Source organism: Engystomops pustulosus, chromosome 2 (genome assembly GCF_040894005.1).
Source record: "Engystomops pustulosus chromosome 2, aEngPut4.maternal, whole genome shotgun sequence".
Lineage (NCBI taxonomy): Eukaryota > Metazoa > Chordata > Amphibia > Anura > Leptodactylidae > Engystomops > Engystomops pustulosus.
This window is the reverse complement of record NC_092412.1, coordinates 83,183,912-83,207,726: the sequence shown is the minus strand read 5'-3', so window position 1 is coordinate 83,207,726 and position 23,815 is coordinate 83,183,912. Positions and strand designations below refer to the sequence as shown.

Sequence of the window (23,815 nt, the reverse complement as noted above, 5' to 3'; positions counted from 1 at the left end):
TTATTGACTCATTAATGCTTCCACATCACAGTTCCCCTATGAAATCAGGCTACTGGATAGAATTCCTGTGGATACATACACCATAAGTACATACTGCTGCCTTACATCCCAAATTTAAGTTTAAGACAGAACCATATTTTCACATTTCAAGACAGTCCAGTCATGTATATTGATGATTTCTCTTGTGTAGCTTCAGCTAGCTTCTGACAAGGATGATACAACGATGTTACAACCTTGATGTCTGCTTTTTTATAATGAAGAGGGAGACGTTATAACATTAACACGATCAATGTTCACTTCTTGCTAGTTTCTAGCATTTCTTTTATGAAGGTCAATTCTACAGAAGAGTCGTCTGGCTGTCAGATAATGTCTTCAGGATGGAGTGCCCCTTCCCTCTCTCCATATCTCCATTGTAAGTGATGTATTAATGCATCAGCAGCATAGATCTTTCCATGTGTTACATAAGTGAGCGCTTAGCTCTCCAGCTACATTCTACCATTATCGTTTCTTTTATCCGAGTATCACTTCAGGGCTTCAGACCACTCTTCTTTCCTCTAGATTATAGTTGTGCAGTGGCTTTGATACATAGGCTCTCTGAAAATGGCTTAAGGAAAGGAAGATGCCAATCCCTTTTTACATGAAATTAACTCCGTGGTCTCCATTGGTGAAAGTAAAGGTTCTCTTCCTGCACAGCTAGTTTCATTGTATATGCTTTAAAGTAAAGCTATTACGGTACTTATATGTCCCTATTACTATAAAGAGTTAAAAGCAGTTAGCAGGAGTGTTGGTCTCCAGGGAACCCAGAATATCTACTTTATAGGCACTTTTATTTCAATCACGCCAGGCTGCAGCCTCCTAATATTGTGCTGTTTATCTAATAAAAGCAAGCAAAGAATACACCAGACCTATAGTTCATGAGTCTGGTGTATACAGGAGAAGAGCTCTTCCTCCACTCCCCCCGGTCAGTGATTGGCTGCTAATCATCTACATGTAGCTGTCAATCACTCACAGCAGAGGAAGTTGTTTATGAATCTACCAGATTTATAAAACTATATGTATTTATTACATGATCCTATAGCCAAACAAAGTACCGGCTTGTAGCAACGAAGATCTGCCCCTATATGCTTGCCGTAGGCTATGTGCACATGTAAAAGGGGGTGAACGCTACTTACTCCTCCCCCCCCCCTCCATAGCAAGCTGAACTGCTATGCTGCAATTCATGCCAGGAATAGGATCTGCTCCATCTTTAGCAGTGCAGCTGCACAGCTCGGACACAGTACAGTACGGTGCGGTGCATAATGCATGTCTATGGAGGCTGTGAACAAGCTGCTGTCTTTGTGGCTAGCTCATGGCTACCTTAACATTATCTTAAGAAGAAAGGAAAATCCACTATAAGTTTAACTTGCAGAAAATAGCAGAATAGGAAGTGTCTGAAAACTTGTAAGTAGATTTGTTTTAATTCCCCTCTATTACAAAATTGCCCCAGACCAGGGAATGAGTGCTAAACCACTGGCAGGGTGTAAACCAAGGAGATACGTTAGTAAAGCTAATGAAAGAGCTTTCCATCTTCTCAAATCAATGTTTTTCCATTGATCAACCGGTCATCTTTATACTTTTTGGTTAGTGCTTATTGAATGAAATCTACTACCAACAGTTATCTTCTTCCCTAAGAGGCCAGAGGGTAGCCATGGTCAGACAACATCCAATATATTTCTATGGGACTGAAAGAAAACTTAGTAATCATTTCTTCACATGGAGGAATGAGACAGTGACTTCAGGTACTTATGGTTTGTGTTCTTGAACAGCAGTCATAAAGAGGACCTTCCACCCAAGTTAAAAGTTAATCTGTGTATGTACCAGAAACTGACACATAGACATGCTTGAAAGTAATGTCATCGCATCCTTTGGTTGTCTGATAAGTAGATACAGAAAATGAGACTTTTGTTATAAATACATACATTTACATTTATGGTTTATATGGTTGAACTTTTTAAAGGAAATCTACCACCAGGATGAAGGATTGTAACCAAAGCACGCCGACATACTGGTGTGTGCCCCCTCTGGTAGGATCTGTTCTTCTTTTAGTTTCTTATGCCCTGGGGGGCTACAGGCTACATAGGTGTTAATGGAATCCAGAGCCCCTCAGGCTCATTTGCATAATGTTTTAAATATTTTTATTTTCTTAAAAAGCAAAAGCATTAGAAGCCTAAATAACAGAAGATCCTGTCAAAGGGGGCACACACCAGTATGTCAGTGTTCTTGTTCCTGGTGATAGATTTCCTTTAAGGTCCTGCCGCAGTATTTCAATTGGGTTGAGGTCTGGACTTTGTGAACGCAACACGTTGGGGCTCATTTACTAAGGGCCATGCGCTTAGTGTGTGTGCGCTGGGATTGTGGCACCCGTAATTTTTTGTAGAGCAGCTGCGCTGGCTTTCATGCTACACATTGGGGGGTGTTCCGGCGGACAGTCTGACTGATTCTGACTGAGCGGCGGATTTAACTTTCAAATTGTGTCGCAAGCCCTAGCACTTAGATACACCACTAAAAAGATGGTGAATTCCGTTGGATCAGAGTGGGGAAGTCATTTACTAAGGGCCCGATTCGCGTTTTCCTGATGTGTTACCCGAAAATTTCTGATTTGCGCCGAATTTCCCAGTATTGCCCCGGTTTTTTGGCGCGCGCGATCGGATTGTGGCGCATCGAGGTATAGGCGCCAGGTATAGGATGGTGCATTCCGGCGGACCTCGGGGAACTTCAGCGCAGCAGCGACATCTGGTGGATGTCGGAGGAACTGCCTTAGTGAATCGCAGGAAGACCCGAATCCACCGCACAGAACGCGTCGCTGGATCGCGAATGGACCGGGTAAGTAAATCTGCCCCATTGTTGTCAGACAGTGCACTTTCTGTGAATTCCAGTGGCAATGTAAGTAAATGTGCCCCATTGATTCTTTTCTGTTGTAGCCATTCTGATGTAGCTTTACTGCTGAACTTGAGATCACTGTGTTGTTTTATGACCCAGTTGCAGCCAAGATTTAGTTGTTGGATAGATGGCATTACATTTGGCTCTATAATTACTAGGTATAACACCATAAATGTATAGTGCCAGAAGCAGTGGCTGTAAAATTGCCATCCCTCCACCAGTACGTTGGTATGAGCCTCTGCATTTTTTTTTATTTTTTTTTTGTTAAATACATAAAAAAATGACACATAGGAAACAGTTCTGGACCTTAAACTCTAATAGAAACAGATGTATACCTGAGCTGTAATAAGCAAACACACCACTAGAGGGAGGTTGCACACCATAATATACATAAATTTAACACAAAATGAATGGAAAATATATAAAAAAAAATACAAAACAATCTGCACAAAGATACGAATCACAACGACAGTGAGATTTCAAGTACCCCCATTTCTACATCTTCCACTTTAAGAACATCTATGTGGGTGAGAGCAGGGACAGCCATATCATACAATATTGAATGTATCTCCAAATATAAGAAAACTAATATTGTGCAAGCCTGTGCTATTTGTTACTGTATTCTGCTGCCAATAGCTATAGTCTCCTGTGTCTTCCTTAAAGGGGTTGTCACTTCAGAGTAAAAGTATTCTCGTGTGCTGAGAGGGACTGGAAAGAATAAGCTAGCTGGGAACTAGAAGTAAGCTAGCGCAGTGATAGTCTAGCAATAAGAACAAGACTGCCCTCTACTGGAAAGTTCTAAGAAGCCATCCAAATATTTTGTTTTCTCTCTTTGTGCCTTTATGTATTCTTTAGTAACGCTTCCCAAAAGGTTTCCTGTTAAGTAGACCCGACTGCTCTGTTTCAAGGCACTTATACACTTGCATAAAGAAACTTCATTGTATCTGCCCTATGAGTATGTATGAATGTGCATACAGGTTCCTCATATAACTGGAGGGGCACTAAGTGCATTTGGAAAAAAAAAATAAAAGAACTTACTAAAGAAAGCCAGCATAAAGATCCCATCATTCCCCACTCTCAGCTGGTCGGCATCACTGAAGTCATCTCTTGGCGGATATTCTTCTTCCTAACCAAATACATAGAAGAAAGCAGATGATGGAATTAATTATTACAAGGCTTCATTTTATCCACTTTAAGTAATTAGCCATATATGATATTTAAAGGACAAAATATATGATCAACAACATTATACAAGTAAATGACTTCTGGAACAAAATGGAGTGTGAGAATAGGGAAGCTCCTATTCCTTGATACATAATACCACGATTAACAGGCCCGGCGCCAACACGGGGCAAGTGCCGGGCCCCGGGGAGCTGGAGGAGCCCACTCGAGCCCCGGATCAATTGTACCAGTGTCGCTATAAGACACTGGTACAAATGATCACCATCCGGATCGATTACTTTTCTGCTTCTATGCTGTGCTCATCGGGAGCGCAGCATAGAAGCAGAATCAAAAACTCACCTTTCGTTGCTTCCACGAAGAGGCGCTCCGCATGGTATGCGACAGGTTTGAAGCTGGCGCACATGATGATGTCATGGGATCACGTGTGCCAGCTTCGGGGCCGGCGCGTACGGGAGGCCCAGGCCAAAGAAAGATGGAGGCTGTCCCTGCGCTGTTCCGGGGGAACCAGGAAAAGTGAGATTTTTTTTTTCTTTTCCTGAGGGGTCAGTGTGTTCGCAGGGGGCGGAGGGGGGAGGGGGGGGGTCAGTGGGTCTGCAGGGAGAGGGGGGCAGTGTGGCCACTGGATGGCGGCCCATGAAGTGGCCCACTAAGGACAGTCGCCCAGGGGCCCACTAAAACCTGGAGCCGGCCCTGACGATTAACATCATTCTGTGTAGCCTTCTGCCTAGACACCTGTGTTATGCACTCACTAGTACAGGATTACATCACTAATCGGAGAGTTTGATACAAGAAATGCCTATATACGACTCATGCAACCAGTATAGATGCATTCATTGAAATTTAACATGCTTCTGCTCAGTACAAGAGCCTTCATCAGGCGTCAGACACATGATGACCCTTAAATATTGAGGCCATAATCCAAATAAGCTTAGTGAATATATACACACAATGGCTGCACCATTACAACATGTAAATTCAGGTAGTTTATGTACAACTGATACCAACACAGAGGCGGAGTAAGACTGTCATGGGCCCCGGGTTGGATGGATATTATAGGCGCTGAAATGGCTCTTCTGTACATGTGCATTAAGAGTGGGAACAGATATATGAGAATTTTAATGGCGGAAGGTCCTTCAGAGTATAAAATTTTGCTGAACATAGGCCCCTTATAAGGCTTGGGCCCCCCACTGGCTACCGCCAAAATCTCCTGTACTGTATTATAATCCAATACTGCTCATCCTCAATAGGTTTCCATCATGGTGTTAGCCAGTCTACCAGATAAAATCCAGCAGTGTGCTGTGTTACTTGTCTGTCTTGAAAGAATCTGTGAAGGAGGCTCCCAACACAAATGTTAACTTGGCGGTAGCTACAAACGGCTACAATTAAAAAAAAAAAAAACTACAAAAAAACCCATATGTTTTTACATATTTACATATGTTTTTCAGTGGCTTATTCCTAAAATAAAAGCCACTTGTGGAGACCTGTATTGTGTTAATAACCTGCAGCAGAGAATTGATTCTATTTATGGGAGCTGAAATGAAGAATTCAGAGGGAAATGTCATATATTATAAGAGTCTATAAAGTGATGGAAGACAGTCCTCTCTCCAGTAAGAGCAGGGAGCGGCAGAAGGCCTTATCTAGCAGGACAATATTGTAGAGATAGCAGAAGATGGCTGCTGGAAACAGAAAGGCTCAGTCTATGTGACTAAATAATAGACATTTTATGATGATGTACTATAGTTTACCAAGAGCTGACATCACACAACATAACTTTTGGCTGGAGTGATAACCATGTAACCTTGGAGTGCCTACACTGTACATACCTGAATGACTTGTGTAACTGAATTCTACACTGACTGCCTTCATGTATGAAATGGTTGCAGGAGAGTGTCACTTCAGATGGCCTTATCTTCAGTTCTATAATACCTAGAAACATTCTACAAACCGTAGAAAAAATGAATCCAGTTCTGTAGCTTACTGAATAACAAGTCTGTGATATAAAATGATGAGTTTCTTATCTTTAAAATGACACCAAAAGCATGTTTCTAGGTAATATAGAATGAAAGACTGAGGCAAGTAAAGTGATATTCCCTCTGCAGCCTATAAACCTGACTCATAAGAGGCAAAATATGACTTTTCTCTGCTCCTCTTTACATGACTTTGCAGCAAATTTAAATGTGTGAGGTTTCACATAAAAGAAGGAATTCTAGAAAGGACAGGTTCCCTTTAAGAATAGTAACAGTACTATATAACAGCAACAAACAGACATGTTGTCACCATGGACCTCCAATGTAGGTTCATGCATATCTTTTTAGACACTTTGCTCCTTTAACCCTTGCTGCTGTTAATCATGTATTTTGACATAGATATTCACATTTCTCTTAGGAACAATTAAATACAGTACATGCAAATTATCCTATTATGCAAGCATGTATTGGACATTGTCACATGGATTTTGTAGAGACTTTTGAATGCATTGATCTCTTTTGTTCTTTTTTATTCGATCACAACATAAACTATGTTATCATTTATTATATTTCTAAGCAAGATACAAACCACACAATTTCCAGTGGGTTGTAGCCCAACAGGCTCGTCCCATTGTGTTATTTGCTTTTTTAGATATTTTTTTTAATTGTTTTTAACCCCTGTATCATTTCTTCAATAAAGTATTTATACTCTTTATCTTGTGTTTATTCATGGTGGGCGTCTTTTGCGTCTAGTGTTATAACCTGGTTGCACCATAGATGTAAACTTTTGAATGGTGCCTGCCATTTTGTGGCTTACTATAACAGTATATCTCCACAGACATACATCAAAAAGCAATACTTAAAGTGGTGTACTATGAATTCTAAAGCACTACAAAAAACATTTCTATAGAATGGGCAGTTTGCCAGGTGCTTCTTGAATTAAGTGTAGGTGGTCAAGGAGCAGCACACAAGCCCAAGATCAGAAACACAATGTCAAGTCTTGGTTGAATAGGTTTTAACTACAGGTTAAGAACAGCCAACTTACAGACAACCCCTAGTTACAAACGGACCTCTGGATGTAGGTAATTTACTGTACTTTAGCCTTAGGCTACAATAAACAGCTATAACAGTTATTAAAGTTATGTCTGTAATGAAGCTTTACTGTTAGTACTGGTTCTGATGCTAATCCAACATTTTTAAAATCCATTTGGTAACAGAGTGCAAAAAAAATTTGGCTTGGTTCACAATTACAAAATATACAGTACTGACTTACATACAAATTCAACTATTCAACTTAAGAACAAACTGCCTGTATATCCAAATTATTGTGGAGGAAACATAATGGTATTGGGTCACTCAGGGTTTGGTCTGACATCTTTATTTTAAAGAGGACCCGTCACCTTTAGTAGCTGCTTACTAATGTAAACTTACTTAAAGGGGCTTTCCCACGAAGACAAGTTTCATATCTGTACTCAGGATAAGAGCATTTCACAGATGTAAGTCCAACCTGTGTCTATCAGTCCTGCTGTACACAATTTCAATTGCCCCTAGACCCGACCCTGTAACTTCTCACTTAGAATTCCAAGATGGCACCCGACCTTATGTGAGATTGTGGAGCTAAGATTACGGTGTCTCTATGCTGTTTGCCTGTAACCACGTCCCCTGCACGGAGTTCAGAGACACTCACATCCTGCCAGGAAAACGTGAGCAGAGAGAGAAGATGCAAACTACAAGGAGATAAGTGACCCAGGGGAAGGGGGAGGCAGGCTCATGTCTATGAGATGTAGCAGAGCTCACAGTGTAACAGTGTAAAAGTCTGTCAGCCTCTGTGTAATCTCATGCATCTCTCTCTCCATGTGTCTGTGTGTTAGTACAATGTCAGTAGCCAGATGAAAGTGTATATACACCTTGTACCCTGATAATGTAACCACATTGTCACCCCACAGAACTAGATGGGTCATAATGTAACTGCTTAGAGAGTCCCCTCCCACACCCTGGGATTTTACACTCAGCAGCCGAGGGAGAAATAGGAGCTAAAACAGCAATAACAGTGAGTAAAATTGTAAAGTAAGGGGAAAATGATCTTTATTGTGTTAACATCACTAGGAGATTGAGATGTGAGAATCTTCTTTTGTGGGAAAACCCCTTTAAAGTAAAGTTGCTTTAAGTAACGAGAGATTAGGTTTTGCTCCATCATACAAGGATAGTTGAAGCAATCACATGCCTTCACTTTCTGGTAGCATCTGTTCACAAACTGAGGAAACTAGTGTGGCGAAAAGAGTGGCCTGCACAAAGATATATACCTTGACTCCACCAAACATCTTGGATAAAATGTACTAATGTATTTGTTTTCAACTCACTTTCGCGTAAACTTTATCCAGAGGAAAACCAATAGGACATAATAACATCTCAGTACAAATAACAACTTAGGCTTCACTTCTAATCAGGATATTAACCACGAAAAGATAAAAACAAACAGATAAACACTGAAGAGAGAAGAAGGAAGGAATAAGGAAAGTAAGTAATCTTCCAAGTCACCTGCTTATAGTAGGACATATTAAAAAAAAAAAAAAAAAAAAAAAAGACATTATAAAACTAAAAAATAAAATAAAAAAAAAAAAACAAACAATCTAGTAAGCTCCTTGAAGAAAAGAGCGCCACAGAGCCCAAACACTACCAAATGTTTCTCTCGGCCCTGATAACAAGCTACTCAAGGCGTAATTCAGGTAAGTTTCACCTCGACATATGCTAGACACATAAATGTAGATTTCCACACCCTTGCAATGACTACGCTGTCATATTGGATAAATTTATGTTTGGCCTTAGGGATCTCAGGCATAGAGTTGTTTAAGAGTGCTATCAAGGGTTCCGGAAAATGTATAATAAAATGTTAAGAAAAAAAAAATTTGTTTCTGGAATGTGTAACGAATTGTAAAGGTCACATGTGAGCGCAGCCTTAAAGCATGTCAACATATTCCAATTTGCATGTTAAAACAGGGTTCCGGACCAGGTGCAGATTTGCGCCTAAAAAGTCACAAAAGGAAGCAAAAAAAGTCATATATATGTAAAAAGTCGCACACAACTTATGGGAAATAAAGACACACAAGGTGCAGACAAAGGTGTACTTGAAAAACTGAGGCAAAAGTCGCTGTAAAGAGTCGCAAAAACACAAAGTCTTAAAAAAAGGAAAGAAAAAACAAGCAAAAATAAAGATACACGTCCCCCAATGTATTCTATAAAACAGAATGTAAATGTTTTCTGAAAATCATGATTTATTAAATATGTGCACATAAATTTTAATATCTAGCGGGCTGATCTAATAATGTAATCACAAATGTATGCAGAAAAGGAGAGCTGTAGACTCCAGCAGAAGACAATTTCGGGATCCTTGTAGCCATCAAAGTACTTTCGTCTACTGCTTCAAGTCATTATTCTGCACTGCTCCAGGTCACTGGTAAAAATAGACTCTGCGCTAATGTTACTCTAGTCAGACTGAGTAAGGAACATCGCGCAGAGCTGTGACATTAGGAATGAAGTCGCGGCTGAACTTTAAAATGCTGAATAATAACAATAATAGCGACGGGAAAGGTTCCTGATGACGGATATTTTCACTTTAGCAAATGCTTTGCGGTAAATTAGTGGCTACAGGTGACATAAATGGTACAGCAACAGGCAGAGGGAACAGCCGTGTGTCGAAATATGACAAAACGCCTCTGCCTCGGGAAGCGGCCTGCGAGTATAATCACCGGAAGCTTCAGCGCACTTTTCTACTTGGGTACGAGCAGAGATGATGAATGATTAATGGACTGCAATTTTCACAATATGAAATGATCTGGGCAGAATAGCTGGAGAAGGGTCATGCGATCAAATTCATTACTTTAATAAAATGAACAGTGCGTGTGTGTGGGAAATGAGGGATTTGGGTAGAGCTGGAGGCTTACACATTGTGTGATTAGTGTGAATAATTTCCTTGAAGATCACAGGGGGTTCTACTGATTTCAAAAGGCTTATTGTATTTGTCTTATTCCAAACTGCAGCGCTCGCTGTGTATTTTGGACATGGATTTGGAATACATTGGCTCTGTACATATTGAAGTTTCCAGGCACTGCTGTAAGTGAAAAATGTCAGAGCAGTAATGTTTCCCTTTTCCTAAGTAGATAGAGGTTTGCCAGGTGCTTTAACACATTCATGTCCGGGTCTTTTAAGACTTGACCAAATCAAAACTTGACCTGCAGCCATTTTTTGCCTACACGTTGCTTTTAGTGTACATAACTACATTTCATTATACAAACTCCCGACTTACAGACAACCCCTAGTTACAAACAGACCTCTGGATTTGGGTAATTTACTGTACTTTAGCCTTCGGCTACAATATACAGCTATAACACTTATCAAAGGTGTCTGCAATTAAGCTTTATTGTTAATCCTGGTTATGCTGACAATAAAACACTTTTAAAATCCAATAGTCACAAAAACCAAAATAATTTGGGCTGGTGTTACAATTATAAAGTATACAGTTCCGACTTACATACAAATTCCACTTAAGAACAAACCTACAGAAACTAACTCAGGGACTGCCTGTATTGATTTTAACTGTTAAAATAGGCATTCAACCTTAAATCCCACACTATAACAAGCAGCGGGTTGTGAACCCAATTGGGGGCTATGCCTCGCCTGCATGGCATGTCATTTCTGGTACTTTAGTTTTTCTGACCAACTTTTTCTAAAAAGGCCGCGACTGCTTGAAAGCAGGCACAGGCTAGAGCTGAAATCTCTTTGCTTTCTGTCGTACGTCGCTACTCACTGCCGGAGCCTTTTAGTGAATCCAGCGCAGAGTGCTGGTGGAAGAATATTAAGAATGCCGAACTATGTGCCAGTCTTAATAAAATTCCCTCCACTGTCACCTTGACCAGGTTAGCTTTGGTTTACTCCGGTGATTAATTGGCTTACCCTATGCAGCAATCTGGACTGTAATAAGTTTAAAAGGTTCATAGTACAGGCAGTCCCCAGGTTACGTACAAGATAGGGTCTGGAGGTTTGTTCTTAAGTTGAATTTGTATGTAAGTCGAAACTGTATATTTTATAATTGTAGGTCCAGACAAAAAAATTTTTGGCCCCAGTGACAATTGGAGTTTAAACATTCTTTGCTGTAATGGGAACAAGGATTATCAATAAAGCTTCATTACAGACACCTTACAGCTGATTATTGCAGCCTGGGACTATAGTAAAGCATTCAGAGAGCTTCACCAGAGGTCAGAGGGGTCCGTCTGTAAGTATGGGTTGTCTGTAAGTCGGGTGTCCTTAAGTAGGGGACCGCCTGTAATCCAAATTTAGGTGAGTGAAGAGACACCCCAGGAGATCAGGCAGAGCATGATCAGGAACTATCTTTGGTCTGGCCAAGTGGCTTTCTAATAACGTTGATGAGCGGGGCCAAGGGTCAGCCAGCACTAATTCAAGAGTCAGAAGAACAGGAACGCAAACTTAGAGACTGAGCCCTATACAAGCAGATCAATTACCTTCAAAAGAAACTAGAAGGCCAGGGACCTATAGTGTTTAGACACCTTCCTAAGTCTTCTACCAGCAGACAGAGGGAAATTAAGGGTTGCATGGGCCCCTTACATCTCAGAATTTTATTAAATTGTGTGCTACAATGGAGGTGGCTTATAAAAAGGTGCAAAGCACTGATTAGCAGATTTTTTTTTACTCCATTCGCACAAACAGCTTTGCATGAATTAAGTTTTTTGCCACCCTCCCAACTTTCCAAAAAGTTAATGTGGGGAGGGTGGTGACCGGGTTTACTATTTTCTAGCATGATAGTGCTCTACAACTGCCTCCAGTCTCTTCCTGGAGTCAACTGTATTGAGGCTGTGCTCCAAGACTGGTCTTGATATTTCCCCCCAAGTGAATATTTAACCACTGTACATTCAAACATAGCATGGAAACAAAAGATACCACAATGGAGCCCCGATGCACCCGATTAAAGGACATCTACCATCAGGATAAAAGACTGTATGCAAATGCGCCAGAGGGACTCCAGGTTCCATTAACACCTACGGAGCCTGGAGCCCCTCGGCTCATTTGCATACAGTCTTTCATCCTGGTGGTAGATGCCCTTTAAGCGAAGTGATTAAGTTTATGATTACATGGGCGGCACGGTGGCTGATTGAATAGCACTTCTGCCTTGCAGCACTGGGGTCCTGGGTTCAAATCCCACCCAGGTCAACATCTGCAAAGAGTTTGTATGTTCTCTCCGTGTTTGCGTGGGTTTCCTCCGGGTACTCCGGTTTCCTCCCACACTCCAAAACATACTGTTAGGTTGTTTAGATTGTGAACCCCATGGGGACAGGGACCAATTTGTCATGCTTGTGCAGCGCTGCGTAATCTGTGTGCGCTATATAAATAAAGAATTATTATTATTATTATTACAATACAATCTCATAATCTGTTATAGCCACCTTGCTTTGACACTATTCTAGTTTTATTGTAAGAGGATGATCAGCCATACACAGAAAGTATAGTCCTTATATCAAGGCATATGAATCTTTTTACATCCTAATACCAGTAACATCAACTTATAGGCCATTAATCCGAGAACTATGTGCATTACATTTTCCATGTAGTATTTCTGAAATACAATCAATGTACATGATAGGTTCTGTAGGTTTGTTCTTACATATGATGTGTCTGTAAGGTGATACAGGTATATTTTATATCTTTAAAAAAAAAAATGTTGTCCCTGCGACAATTGGATTTTTTTAAAGTTTGGGTTGTCATGGGAAAAAGTATGAACAATAAAGCTTCAGTGCAAATGCCTTTAATAACTCTTACAGCTGATCATTGCGGCCTGAAACTATAGTTCAGTAAATGACCAGCATCCAGAGAGCTTCACCAGCGGTCACAGGGGGCCAATAGGTCCATCTGTAACTAGTATGTAACTAGTATGTAAGTCAGGTGTCCTTAAGTCGGGGACTGCCGGTATTTGCATTTATGATTTGGTTTGGTTAAACAGAAGCAACAAAATTTATCTGGGTTGCCATGAGATGTACTTGCTGCAGAATTTCCATCCTGAACTTTCTGGAGGTCAATACACTACAATGTACAAATGCTGCAAAAAAACAAATTTAAAAAAAAAAAAAAAAAAAAAAAAGGATTTTAGTATCTGCTGCAGTTTGTTACCACCACTTTCACTCTCTGCAGTGCAAAGGCTAAAAGCAATGGAACATCTGCAGCCATTAGAAATCCCCCACATTCAGCAGCCCACTTAGTGGTTTTAGCTGCACCACAATGGAGACAAACTCATTACTAGTTTTCGGTAACAGAGATATCAGTGACAAAGCTGCCCACAATGAAAAGAATGAAAAGCTATAAATGGAAACTCTTTCCACAAGCTGTCATTCTTTTATTATTTTTTCCAGTTTACAAAGGTATTGTAGGATTGTATTTTGTAGAGGCACCATTAAAATGATTTTAAGGCTTTCAGTCGAAATGACACCTCTCCTTTATTCTTTGGATCAGTATGATCGTAGAGATACCAAATTCATATAGTTTAGTTGTTTTTTAATCTTAAAAAAAAAAAAAAATGGTGTCACCATAACTCAGTGTACGGAGATGTGTTGGGTGTCATTTTTTGCGTAATGGGATGAGGTTTTCATTGATACCATTTTCAAAACAATACAACCCTTTAACCCCTTAAGGACGCAGGTTTTTTTCGCTCATTTCTCGCTCTCCACCTTCAAAAATCCATAACTTTTTCATTTTTATGTGTACAGACCTGTGTGAGGGCTTATTTTGTGCGTAACAAATTTTTCTTTACCGTAATGTTATTTATTTTAACATGCCATGTACTCCGAAGCTGAAAAAAATTTCCAAATGTGGAAAAAAATTTTTAAAAAAAAACGCACGTTCTTGTGGGCTCAGTTTTTACGACTTTGACTGTGCACTCAAAATAACAACTCGGCTTTATTCTTTGGTTCGGTGAGATCGCGGTGATACCAAATTTATATAGGTTTTATTGTGTTTTAATACATTTTCAAAAATTAAACGAATGTGTACATACTTTGGCGCACGGAGCTGTGTGAGGTGTAATTTTTTGCGAAATGAGCGGACCTTTAAATTGCTACCATTTTGAGGTCTGTGCGACATTTTGATCATTTTTTATGTGATGTAAAAAGGTGTAAAAGTCGCATTTCGGACATTTGGGCGCCATTTCCGGTCTCGGAGGTCACCGCCGGCCGTAACCGTTTTTATATTTTGATAGATCGGGCATTTTGGGACGCGGCGATACCTAATGTGTCTGTGATTTTTACTGTTTATTATGTTTTATATCAGTTCTAGCGAAAGGGGGGTGATTTAAATTTTTTATATTTTATTAATTTTTTTTATTTTTTAAACTTTTTTTTTCCACTATTTCTTAGACCATCTAGGGTACATTAACCCTAGATGGTCAGATCGCTCCTACCATATAATGCAATACTTCTGTATTGCAATATATGGCATTTTTGCAGGTCACTCATTACAATGAGCCACTGGCTCATTGTAACGAATCTGCAGATGCAGATGTCTTCGTTTGACCCGAGGCTACCATGGCAACCGATCGCGCCGCCGTCTTTTAAATGCCGCCGGCAACGAAAGGGTTAATAGCCGCGATCGAGCAAAGCACCGACCGCGGTTATTAGCGGTGGGGGTTTGCTGCAATATGCAACAACCCCCACCTCTGTATGAAGAGGACTCAGCCCGTGAGCCCTCTTCATACATACCCTAAACCTTAATGGGTTAATCACTTTTTATGTAAGATAAAATGGCAAAAAAGTGGCGGTTCAGACATTTAGGTGCTATTTTCAGTTACGGGTTTCACCACCAGGAATAATTGTTCTAATATTTTATAGATTGGAACACAGTGATGTCCAACATGTTAATGATTTTGCGCTGCACTCAACAATCTCTGTCAGCTCCATAGGGATGAATGGAGCAGAACGGACATGTGCGACCATTTGCTCCTTTCATCTCCGGGAGCGATGAGGGGTCACTTCATTACAGATAACTTACAGCTGATCATTGCAGCCTGGGACTAAAGTAAAGTATCCAGAGAGCTTCACCATAGGTCACAGTGGGCAGAGAGGTCTGTCTGTATCTAGGGGTCGTCTGTAAGTCGGGTGTCTTAAGTAGGGGTTCACCTGTAATTTAGATTGCATGGTCGTGAAAAAGTTAAGGGGAATCTGTCACCACGATTTACTGACCTGAACTAATTGCTATATATCGTAACAAAACAAAAAGCAAGTTAGTAGAAGGATGACATGGCACTCACCATAGAAGTTTTTTCCTTGTTTAAAAGTCATACTCACATAAAATGTAAAACAACTGTTGAGGGCAAGAGGGGTATGCAGGACCTCATGAATGCAAAAGTGTGGGCCATTTTGCACGCAGGGTACTTCTTCCGGCTTACATGTCACATGAGTATTTGGATCACACTTAAAACCAGATGATACTCTTGTAGTGATTCTAGTTGTATTCTAAACTACAGAACTGGTACAGACCAGGGATACACTTATTAAATATTAATGCTGTGGCTTCTTTTTGGGGGTGGGGGGCACATTTTCTTTCTACCAAGCATAAGTATTCGGTATTCAGACCCCTTTAAATTTTTCACTCTTTATTGCAGACAATGGGGGATATTTATCAGGACCTCTGCGCACCGCCAGTGGCGCACAGGCCCTGAAATAATCGCAAATGCTACCTTATTGCTAGCTTTTGCAATTATTTTCCCCAATCCGCCACCTTCACGCCAGTGGGTTGTGAAGGGGGGGGCGCGGCCGGCCGAGCGGGGGACGTGGCCGGACGGGAGTGGACCGGCGCAGGGCGTTACTGTCCGCGCGCCTGCGCACTCGCTGCTGCCGGCGACTTTTCAGACGTGAAAAGTCGCCGGCTGCGATTTTTCCTACACCAGGCCCTGCCTGGCGTAGGATAAACGCTGCGCAACTGGCAGCCCGATACATCAAGAGGCAGAAGCCTCTTCATGTATCGGGCTGCGAATTTGCAGCGGCGGGGCTATCATATGATATGATAAATATCCCCCAATGTGTAATATTAAAAAGGTTCTAATTCTTGCTCATTAATGTACACTCTGCATACAAAAAACAGAAATGTAGATATTTTTGCTAATCTATTAAACAGGAAGAACTCAAATATCACATGGCCATAAAGGTGAGGTCACAAGTACCGCTAACACTGCGTTTTCAAATGCAGCGCTAGGGTGCAGTGCAGGCCTCGGCCCTATCGTGTATGTGTTTCTACGCACGAGACTCCGGGTTCTGATTACCAATCGCATGTGCTTCCATAGAAATGCATACACCATCGGCCCGAGGCCCACCCCCAGTTTGCTTGTTTTCAAATGCAGCACTAGCGGTAGTGTGATCTGTGACACGCGTATAAAACTAACATGCTGTCCATTTCCTACTGATCCTGCTTGAGATACTTCTACTTCTTCATTGGAGTCCAGCTGTGTTTAATTAAACTGACTGGACTTTTTAAGAAAAGCACACACACCTGTCTATAAAACTTCTCAAAGGGTATGTCAGAGCACATAATCACAATAATTCCTTTTTTTATATAGCACTTACAGATTATGCAGCACTACACAAAGCTTGCCTAATTAGTCCCTGCTAGAGATGAGCGAACATACTCGTCCGAGCTTGATGCTCGATCGAGCATTAGTGTACTCGTAACTGCTCGTTGCTCGGACGTGTATTTCGCCCGCTCGAGAAAATGGCAGCTCCCGCCGTTTTGCTTTTTGGCGGCCAGAAACAGAGCCAATCACAAGCCAGGAGACTCTGCACTCCACCCAGCATGACGTGGTACCCTTACACGTAGATAGCAGTGGTTGGCTGGCCAGATCAGGTGACCCTGGGATAGACTAGCCGCTGCCCGCGCTGCTCGGATCATTCTCTGTCTGGATGCCGCTAGGGAGAGAGCTGCTGCTGGTCAGGGAAAGCGTTAGGGTGTTCTATTAGCTTACTGTTAGGCAGGAGTGATTCTAAAAGAACCCAACAGCCCTTCTTAGGGCTACAATAACGTTATAATTTTTTTTTTTTTTTTTTATTTGCAGCTAGTACCATATTGTGAGGAATTAGCAGGGGGACTTGCTACCGTTGTGTTTAGCTCTTAGTGACACACATATCCACCTCAAACACCAAAGTGGGACAATTTATTAGGGGTTTGATTTCAATTAGGCACAGTCTGCCAGTTTCTTTTTATTTTACGTTTATTGTTTTAATAACTCAGTGTCATCTCATCTGGCATAGTAGTGTGCTGTAATACTTGGCTAGAAAATAGCCATAGGAGAATACAAACGGCTTAATTACGCCTACAGTAGCGTTATATATATTTGATTTCTGGTTGATCTGCTGGTGGCTGTAGTTGTTGCAGTGCATCTACTAGTAAATTGTGAGCAATTTGGAGTCAGACTTGCGACCACTGTGTTTTAGTGACGCACATATCCATCGCAAAGACCGAAGTGGGAAAATTTATTAGGGCCCGGGGTTGTATTTCAATTAGGCACAGTCTGCCATTTCCTTTTTTATTTTACGTTTATTTTTTTCATAACTCAGCGTCATCTCATCTGGCATAGTAGTGTGCTGTAATACTTGGCTAGAAAATAGCCATAGGAGAATACAAACGGCTTAATTACGCCTACAGTACCGTTATATATATTTGATTTCTGGTTGATCTGCTGGTGGCTGTAGTTGTTGCAGTGCATCTACTAGTAAATTGTGAGCAATTTGGAGTCAGACTTGCGACCACTGTGTTTTAGTGACGCACATATCCATCGCAAAGACCGAAGTGGGAAAATTTATTAGGGCCCGGGGTTGTATTTCAATTAGGCACAGTCTGCCATTTCCTTTTTTATTTTACGTTTATTTTTTTCATAACTCAGCGTCATCTCATCTGGCATAGTAGTGTGCTGTAATACTTGGCTAGAAAATAGCCATAGGAGAATACAAACGGCTTAATTACGCCTACAGTACCGTTATATATATTTGATTTCTGGTTGATCTGCTGGTGGCTGTAGTTGTTGCAGTGCATCTACTAGTAAATTGTGAGCAATTTGGAGTCAGACTTGCGACCACTGTGTTTTAGTGACGCACATATCCATCGCAAAGACCGAAGTGGGAAAATTTATTAGGGCCCGGGGTTGTATTTCAATTAGGCACAGTCTGCCATTTCCTTTTTTATTTTACGTTTATTTTTTTCATAACTCAGCGTCATCTCATCTGGCATAGCAGTGTGCTTTCATACTTGGCTATAAAATAGCCATAGCAATAGGATAGCATCGTTTGGTTTTAAAAACTAAAAAACACAAAAAAAAAACAAAAAAAAAAGTTAAAAAAAAAATTCAAGTTATAACTCTCATTTTCAAAATGTTTAACCCGAGGGCTAGGGGTAGAGGACGAGGGCGGGGACGTGGGCGTCCAACTACTGCAGGGGTCAGAGGCCGTGGTCCTGGGCGGGGTGAGACACCACCTGCTTATGAGGGAGCAGGGGAACGCCGCAGAGCTACACTCCCTAGGTTCATGTCTGAAGTTACAGGGACTCGTGGTAGAGCACTGTTGAGGCCAGAACAGTGCGAACAGGTGATGTCGTGGATTGCCGACAATGCTTCGAGCAATTTGTCCACCAGTCAGTCTTCCATGCAGTCCACCCATGTCACCGAAATCGGCACTCCTCCAGCTCCTGCACCTCAGCCTCCTCCCCCCCAGTCTGCCCCCTCCCAGCAAAATTTGCCATTTGAACCGGCATACTCTGAGGAACTGTTTTCTGGACCATTCCCACAGTCACAAACCACTTGTCCGGTTGCTGATGAGCAATTTTCCGATGCCCAGGTTTTCCACCAGTCGCAGTCTGTGGGTGATGATGACCTTGTTGACGTACTGGAAGAAGTGTGTAAAGAGGTGTCCGACGATGAGGAGACACGGTTGTCAGACAGTGGGGAAGTTGTTGTCAGGGCAGGAAGTCCGAGGGGGGAGCAGACTGAGGGATCGGAGGATGATGAGGTGACAGACCCAAGCTGGGTTGAGAGGCCGGGTGAACACAGTGCTTCTGAGACGGAGGAGAGTCCTCGACCAGAACAGGTTGGAAGAGGCAGTGGTGGGGCTAGACGGAGAGGCAGGGCCAGAGCTGGTGCATCAGCGCCAAATGTGTCAACTAGTGAAGCTCCCGTGGCGAGGGCTCCTGCGGCGAGGGCTAGATTTTCAGAAGTCTGGAGGTTCTTTAAGGAAACACCGGATGACCGACGGACTGTGGTGTGCCACATTTGCCAAACCAGGATCAGCAGGGGTTCCACCACTACTAGCTTAACTACCACCAGTATGCGCAGGCATATGAATGCTAAACACCCCACTCAGTGGCAACAAGCGCGTTCACCTCCTGCCGTGCACACCACTGCTCCTTCCCCTGTGTCAGCTGATAGTCAGCCCCCTGCCCAGGACCCGTGGACGAGTGCTGCCGGGCAGGGCCACTATATATCGCTGACGGCACATTGGGTTAACTTGGTGGAGGCTGGGACCGAGTCTGACCCTGCGGCTGGTCATATACTGCCGACGCCGAGGATTGCGGGGCCTACCTCGGTCCAGGTGTTTCAGGCCTACTATGCCTCCTCCTCCTCCCACCCCTCCTCCACCTCCTCCTCCGAACGACCATCCGTGGGCATGGCGCCATCAGTCGGTAGCTCTAGGCACAGCAGCAGTGCCGTCGCTAAGCGACAGCAGGCGGTGCTCAAACTGCTGAGCCTAGGCGATAAAAGGCACACCGCCCAAGAACTATTACAGGGCATCACGGCGCAGACTGATCTGTGGCTGGCACCGCTGAACCTGAAGCCAGGCATGGTTGTGTGTGACAACGGCCGTAACCTGGTGGCGGCTCTGCAACTCGGCAGACTGACACATGTGCCATGCCTGGCCCATGTGTTAAATCTGATAGTTCAGCGTTTCCTCAAGACATACCCCAATCTGTCTGATTTGCTCACGAAGGTGCGCCGCATCTGTGCGCATTTCAGGAAGTCCAGCACAGATGCTGCCACTCTCAGGGCAGCGCAGCGCCGCCTCCAACTGCCCGCTCACCGACTGTTGTGTGACGTGCCCACGAGGTGGAATTCAACACTGACCATGTTATCCAGAGTTTACCAGCAGCGCCGAGCGATTGTAGACTGCCAGATGTCAACTTCCACCAGAACTGGTAGTCAGGTCAGTCAGCTTCCTCAAGTCTACAATGAGGAGTGGACGTGGATGTCTGATATCTGTCAGGTGCTGAGTAACTTTGAGGAGTCAACACAGATGGTCAGTGGCGATGCCGCCATCATCAGCCTCACCATCCCGCTGCTTGGCCTGTTGAAAAACTCTCTGGTCAGCATGAAGTCGGAAGCTTTGCGCTCCTCACAAGAGACGGGGGAAGAAGATTCCCTTGTTGATAGCCAAAGCACCCTTAGGTCTGTTTCTCAGCGCATATCGGAGGAGGTGGAGGTGGAGGAGGATGAGGAGGAAGAGGAGGAGAATGTTGGCGAGACACAAGAGGGGACCATTGTTGAGTCCTTCACTGTTGAGCGTGTATGGGCAGAAGAAGAGGAATTGGAGGAGTTGGAGGAGGAGGAAATGGACAGTCAGGCCAGTGAAAGGAGTGAATTCTTACGCGTTGGTACTCTGGCGCATATGGCAGATTTCATGCTAGGCTGCCTATCCCGTGACCCTCGCGTTCAAAGAATTTATTCCAGCACCGATTACTGGGTGTTCACTCTCCTGGACCCACGGTACAAGCAAAATCTTTCCACTCTCATCCCTGGAGAGGAAAGGAGTGTGAGAATGCATGAATAACAGCAGGCCCTGGTGCACAAGCTGAAACAGTATTTCCCTTCTGACAGCGCTAGCGGCAGAGTGCGTAGTTCTGCGGGACAAGTAGCGAGGGAGAGTAGGCGAGCAGGCAGCTTGTCCAGCACTGGCAAGGGTACGCTTTACAAGGCTTTTGCCAGCTTTATGTCACCCCAGCAAGACACTGTCACCTGTCCCCAGTCTCGGCAGAGTAGGGCTGATCTTTACAGAAAGATGGTGAGGGAGTACGTAGCTGACCATACCATCGTCCTAAATGATCACACAGCTCCCTACAACTACTGGGTTTCAAAGCTGGACATGTGGCACGAACTGGCGCTGTACGCCTTGGAGGTTCTTGCCTGCCCTGCCGCTAGCGTCTTGTCCGAGCGGGTTTTCAGTGCAGCTGGTGGCATCATCACCGATAAGCGTACACGCCTGTCGACTGACAGCGCTGACAGGCTGACGCTTATCAAGATGAATAAAGCATGGATTTCTCCTAATTTCCAATCTCCAGCAGGTGAAGGAAGCTCAACCTGAATAATTTATCCACTCCTCCTCCTCCTCATTTTCCTCCTTCTCCTGCTCTTTGTACAGTAAAGCAGAGGAAACTGGCTATTTTTTGACAGGGCCCACTGGCTCTACCTATAGTACTTTATGCATTTAATTTTTCTGGAGCTCCACCTACCTGCTCCTCTGGTTTGAAAAATTTTTTGGACTGCCACATACAGGCACTCAATCTATTCCATTTTTCTGGAGGGCCACCTACCTGCTCCTCTGGTTTAAAAACTTTTTTGGACTGCCACATACAGGCACTATCCAAATTGAATTGTCTCCATAGCAGCCTCCACACGTTGTCTCCATTGCTACCTCCAAAAGTCGTCCATATAGCTGCCTCCATACATCGTCCCTTTATCAAACGAGGTTTGTCAGGCCGAAATTTGGGATGTTTTCATGGATTCCACATCAAAGTTGTTAACTTTGTCGCCACCCTGCTGTGTTATCCACAAAATACACTGGCAAACTTTTACCATTTACGGATATTATTTCAGCGCTTCTTGCGCATCTGTTTACATTCCCCTCACCCGCCATATCCCAAACTTATAAGAACGTTACTACACTTGATCTTATACAAAAGGTTCTTAGAAGTGCTGTTTGGGGAGTAGCCTAGAGACAGGGGCTTGGATTGGCGAAAGCTCGCCTGGCAGCGGAGCGCCAGCTCCATGCCAAGAACCAACTAACATAGTTTTAACTGCAGCACCTTTAATCTACTACTAGTTCACTGCCTCCATACATGCCCGCCTTATCAAACGTGCTGTGTCAGGCAGAATTTTGGGTTGTTTTCATGGCTTCCACAACAAACTTGTTAACTTTGTCGCCACCCTGCTGTGTAATCCAAAAAATATACTGGCAAACTTTTACCATTTACGGATATTATTTCAGCGCTTCTTGCGCATCTGTTTACATCCCCCTCACCCGCCATATCCCAAACTTATAAGAACGCTACTACACTTAACTTGGTGCAGGCTGGGACCGAGTCTGACCCTGGGGCTGGTCATATACTGCCGACGCAGAGGATTGCGGGGCCTACCTCGGTCCAGGTCTCAAAGGCCTACTATACCTCCAAATCCTCCCACCCCTCCTCCACCTCCTCCTCCTCCGAATTACCATCCGTGGGCATGGCGCCATCAGTCGGTAGCTCTAGGCACAGCAGCAGTGCCGTCGCTAAGCGACAGCAGGCGGTGCTCAAACTGCTGAGCCTAGGTGATAAAAGGCACACCGCCCAAGAGCTATTGCAGGGCATTCCACATCAAACTTGTTAACTTTGTCGCCACCCTGCTGTGTAAGCCACAAAATATACTGGAAAACTTTTTTCATTTACGGATATTATTTCAGCGCTTCTTGCGCAGATGTTTACATTCCCCTCACCCGCCATATCCCAAACTTATAAGAACGCTACTACACTTGATCTTATCCGAAAGGTTCTTAGAAGTGCTGTTTGGGGAGTAGCCTAGAGACAGGGGCTTGGATTGGCGAAAGCTCGCCTGGCAGCGGAGCGCCAGCTCCATGCCAAGAAACAACTAACATAGTTTTAACTGCAGCACCTTTAATCTACTACTAGTTCACTGCCTCCATACATGGTCCCCTTATCAAACGAGCTGTGTCAGGCTGAATTTTGGATTGTTTTCATGGCTTCCATGTTAACTTTGTCGCCACCCTGCTGTGTAATCCACAAAATATACTGGCAAACTTTTATCATGTACCGATATTATTTGAGCGCTTCTTGCTCACCTCCTTTGGTTCCTCTCTGCTACCCATTGGTTTGAAGCCTGAGTCCATTTAGGGTATGTCGCCATGCCACTCTCTAGCCTTCCGCTGCTGCCGCTGCCTCTGCATGCCGTCCCCTATAGTGTCAGGGTCAATTATTGGATGTTTTAGATGCTATCTAGCTTCATTCTGTCACTCTGTCATGGCCATGCTGTTGCCCATAATTTTGGCATAATGGTGCATTTAAGCAGCCTCAGAGGCATCCATGCATGCTGCCCCTGCTGTTTCCTGTCCATTTCCGTGGTGTTTCCATCCTTTTCTGAGGTTCCCAGGTGTTTGGCCAAGCTTCCCTGTGCAGAGCCTTGGTCCCCTTGAAAAATGCTCGAGTCTCCCATTGACTTCAATGGGGCTCGTTACTCGAAACGAGCACTCGAGCATCGGGAAAAGTTCGTCTCGAATAACGAGTACCCGAGCATTTTAGTGCTCGCTCATCTCTAGTCCCTGCACATGAGAATCATTAGGTCTAAGGAACTTCCCAAGGAGCCTAGAGACAGAATTCTGGCAAGGCACAGACTTGATCAAGTTTACAAACAAATTTCTGTAGCACTCAAGGTTCCCAAGAGCATAGTG

The 23,815-nt window shown here is 43.3% G+C and overlaps 1 protein-coding gene across 2 annotated transcripts in view; it reads right to left on the bottom strand.

Moving 5' to 3' along the window:
- NDFIP2 (Nedd4 family interacting protein 2) overlaps nucleotides 1–23,815 on the bottom strand; it is an 87,795-nt gene that overhangs the window by 32,352 nt on the left and 31,628 nt on the right. For both annotated transcript variants that reach the window (XM_072135410.1, XM_072135411.1), the window contains one exon: nucleotides 3,958–4,045. In XM_072135410.1, coding sequence (XP_071991511.1) covers nucleotides 3,958–4,045 — 88 coding nt within the window. The remainder of the gene's footprint in view (nucleotides 1–3,957; nucleotides 4,046–23,815) is intronic.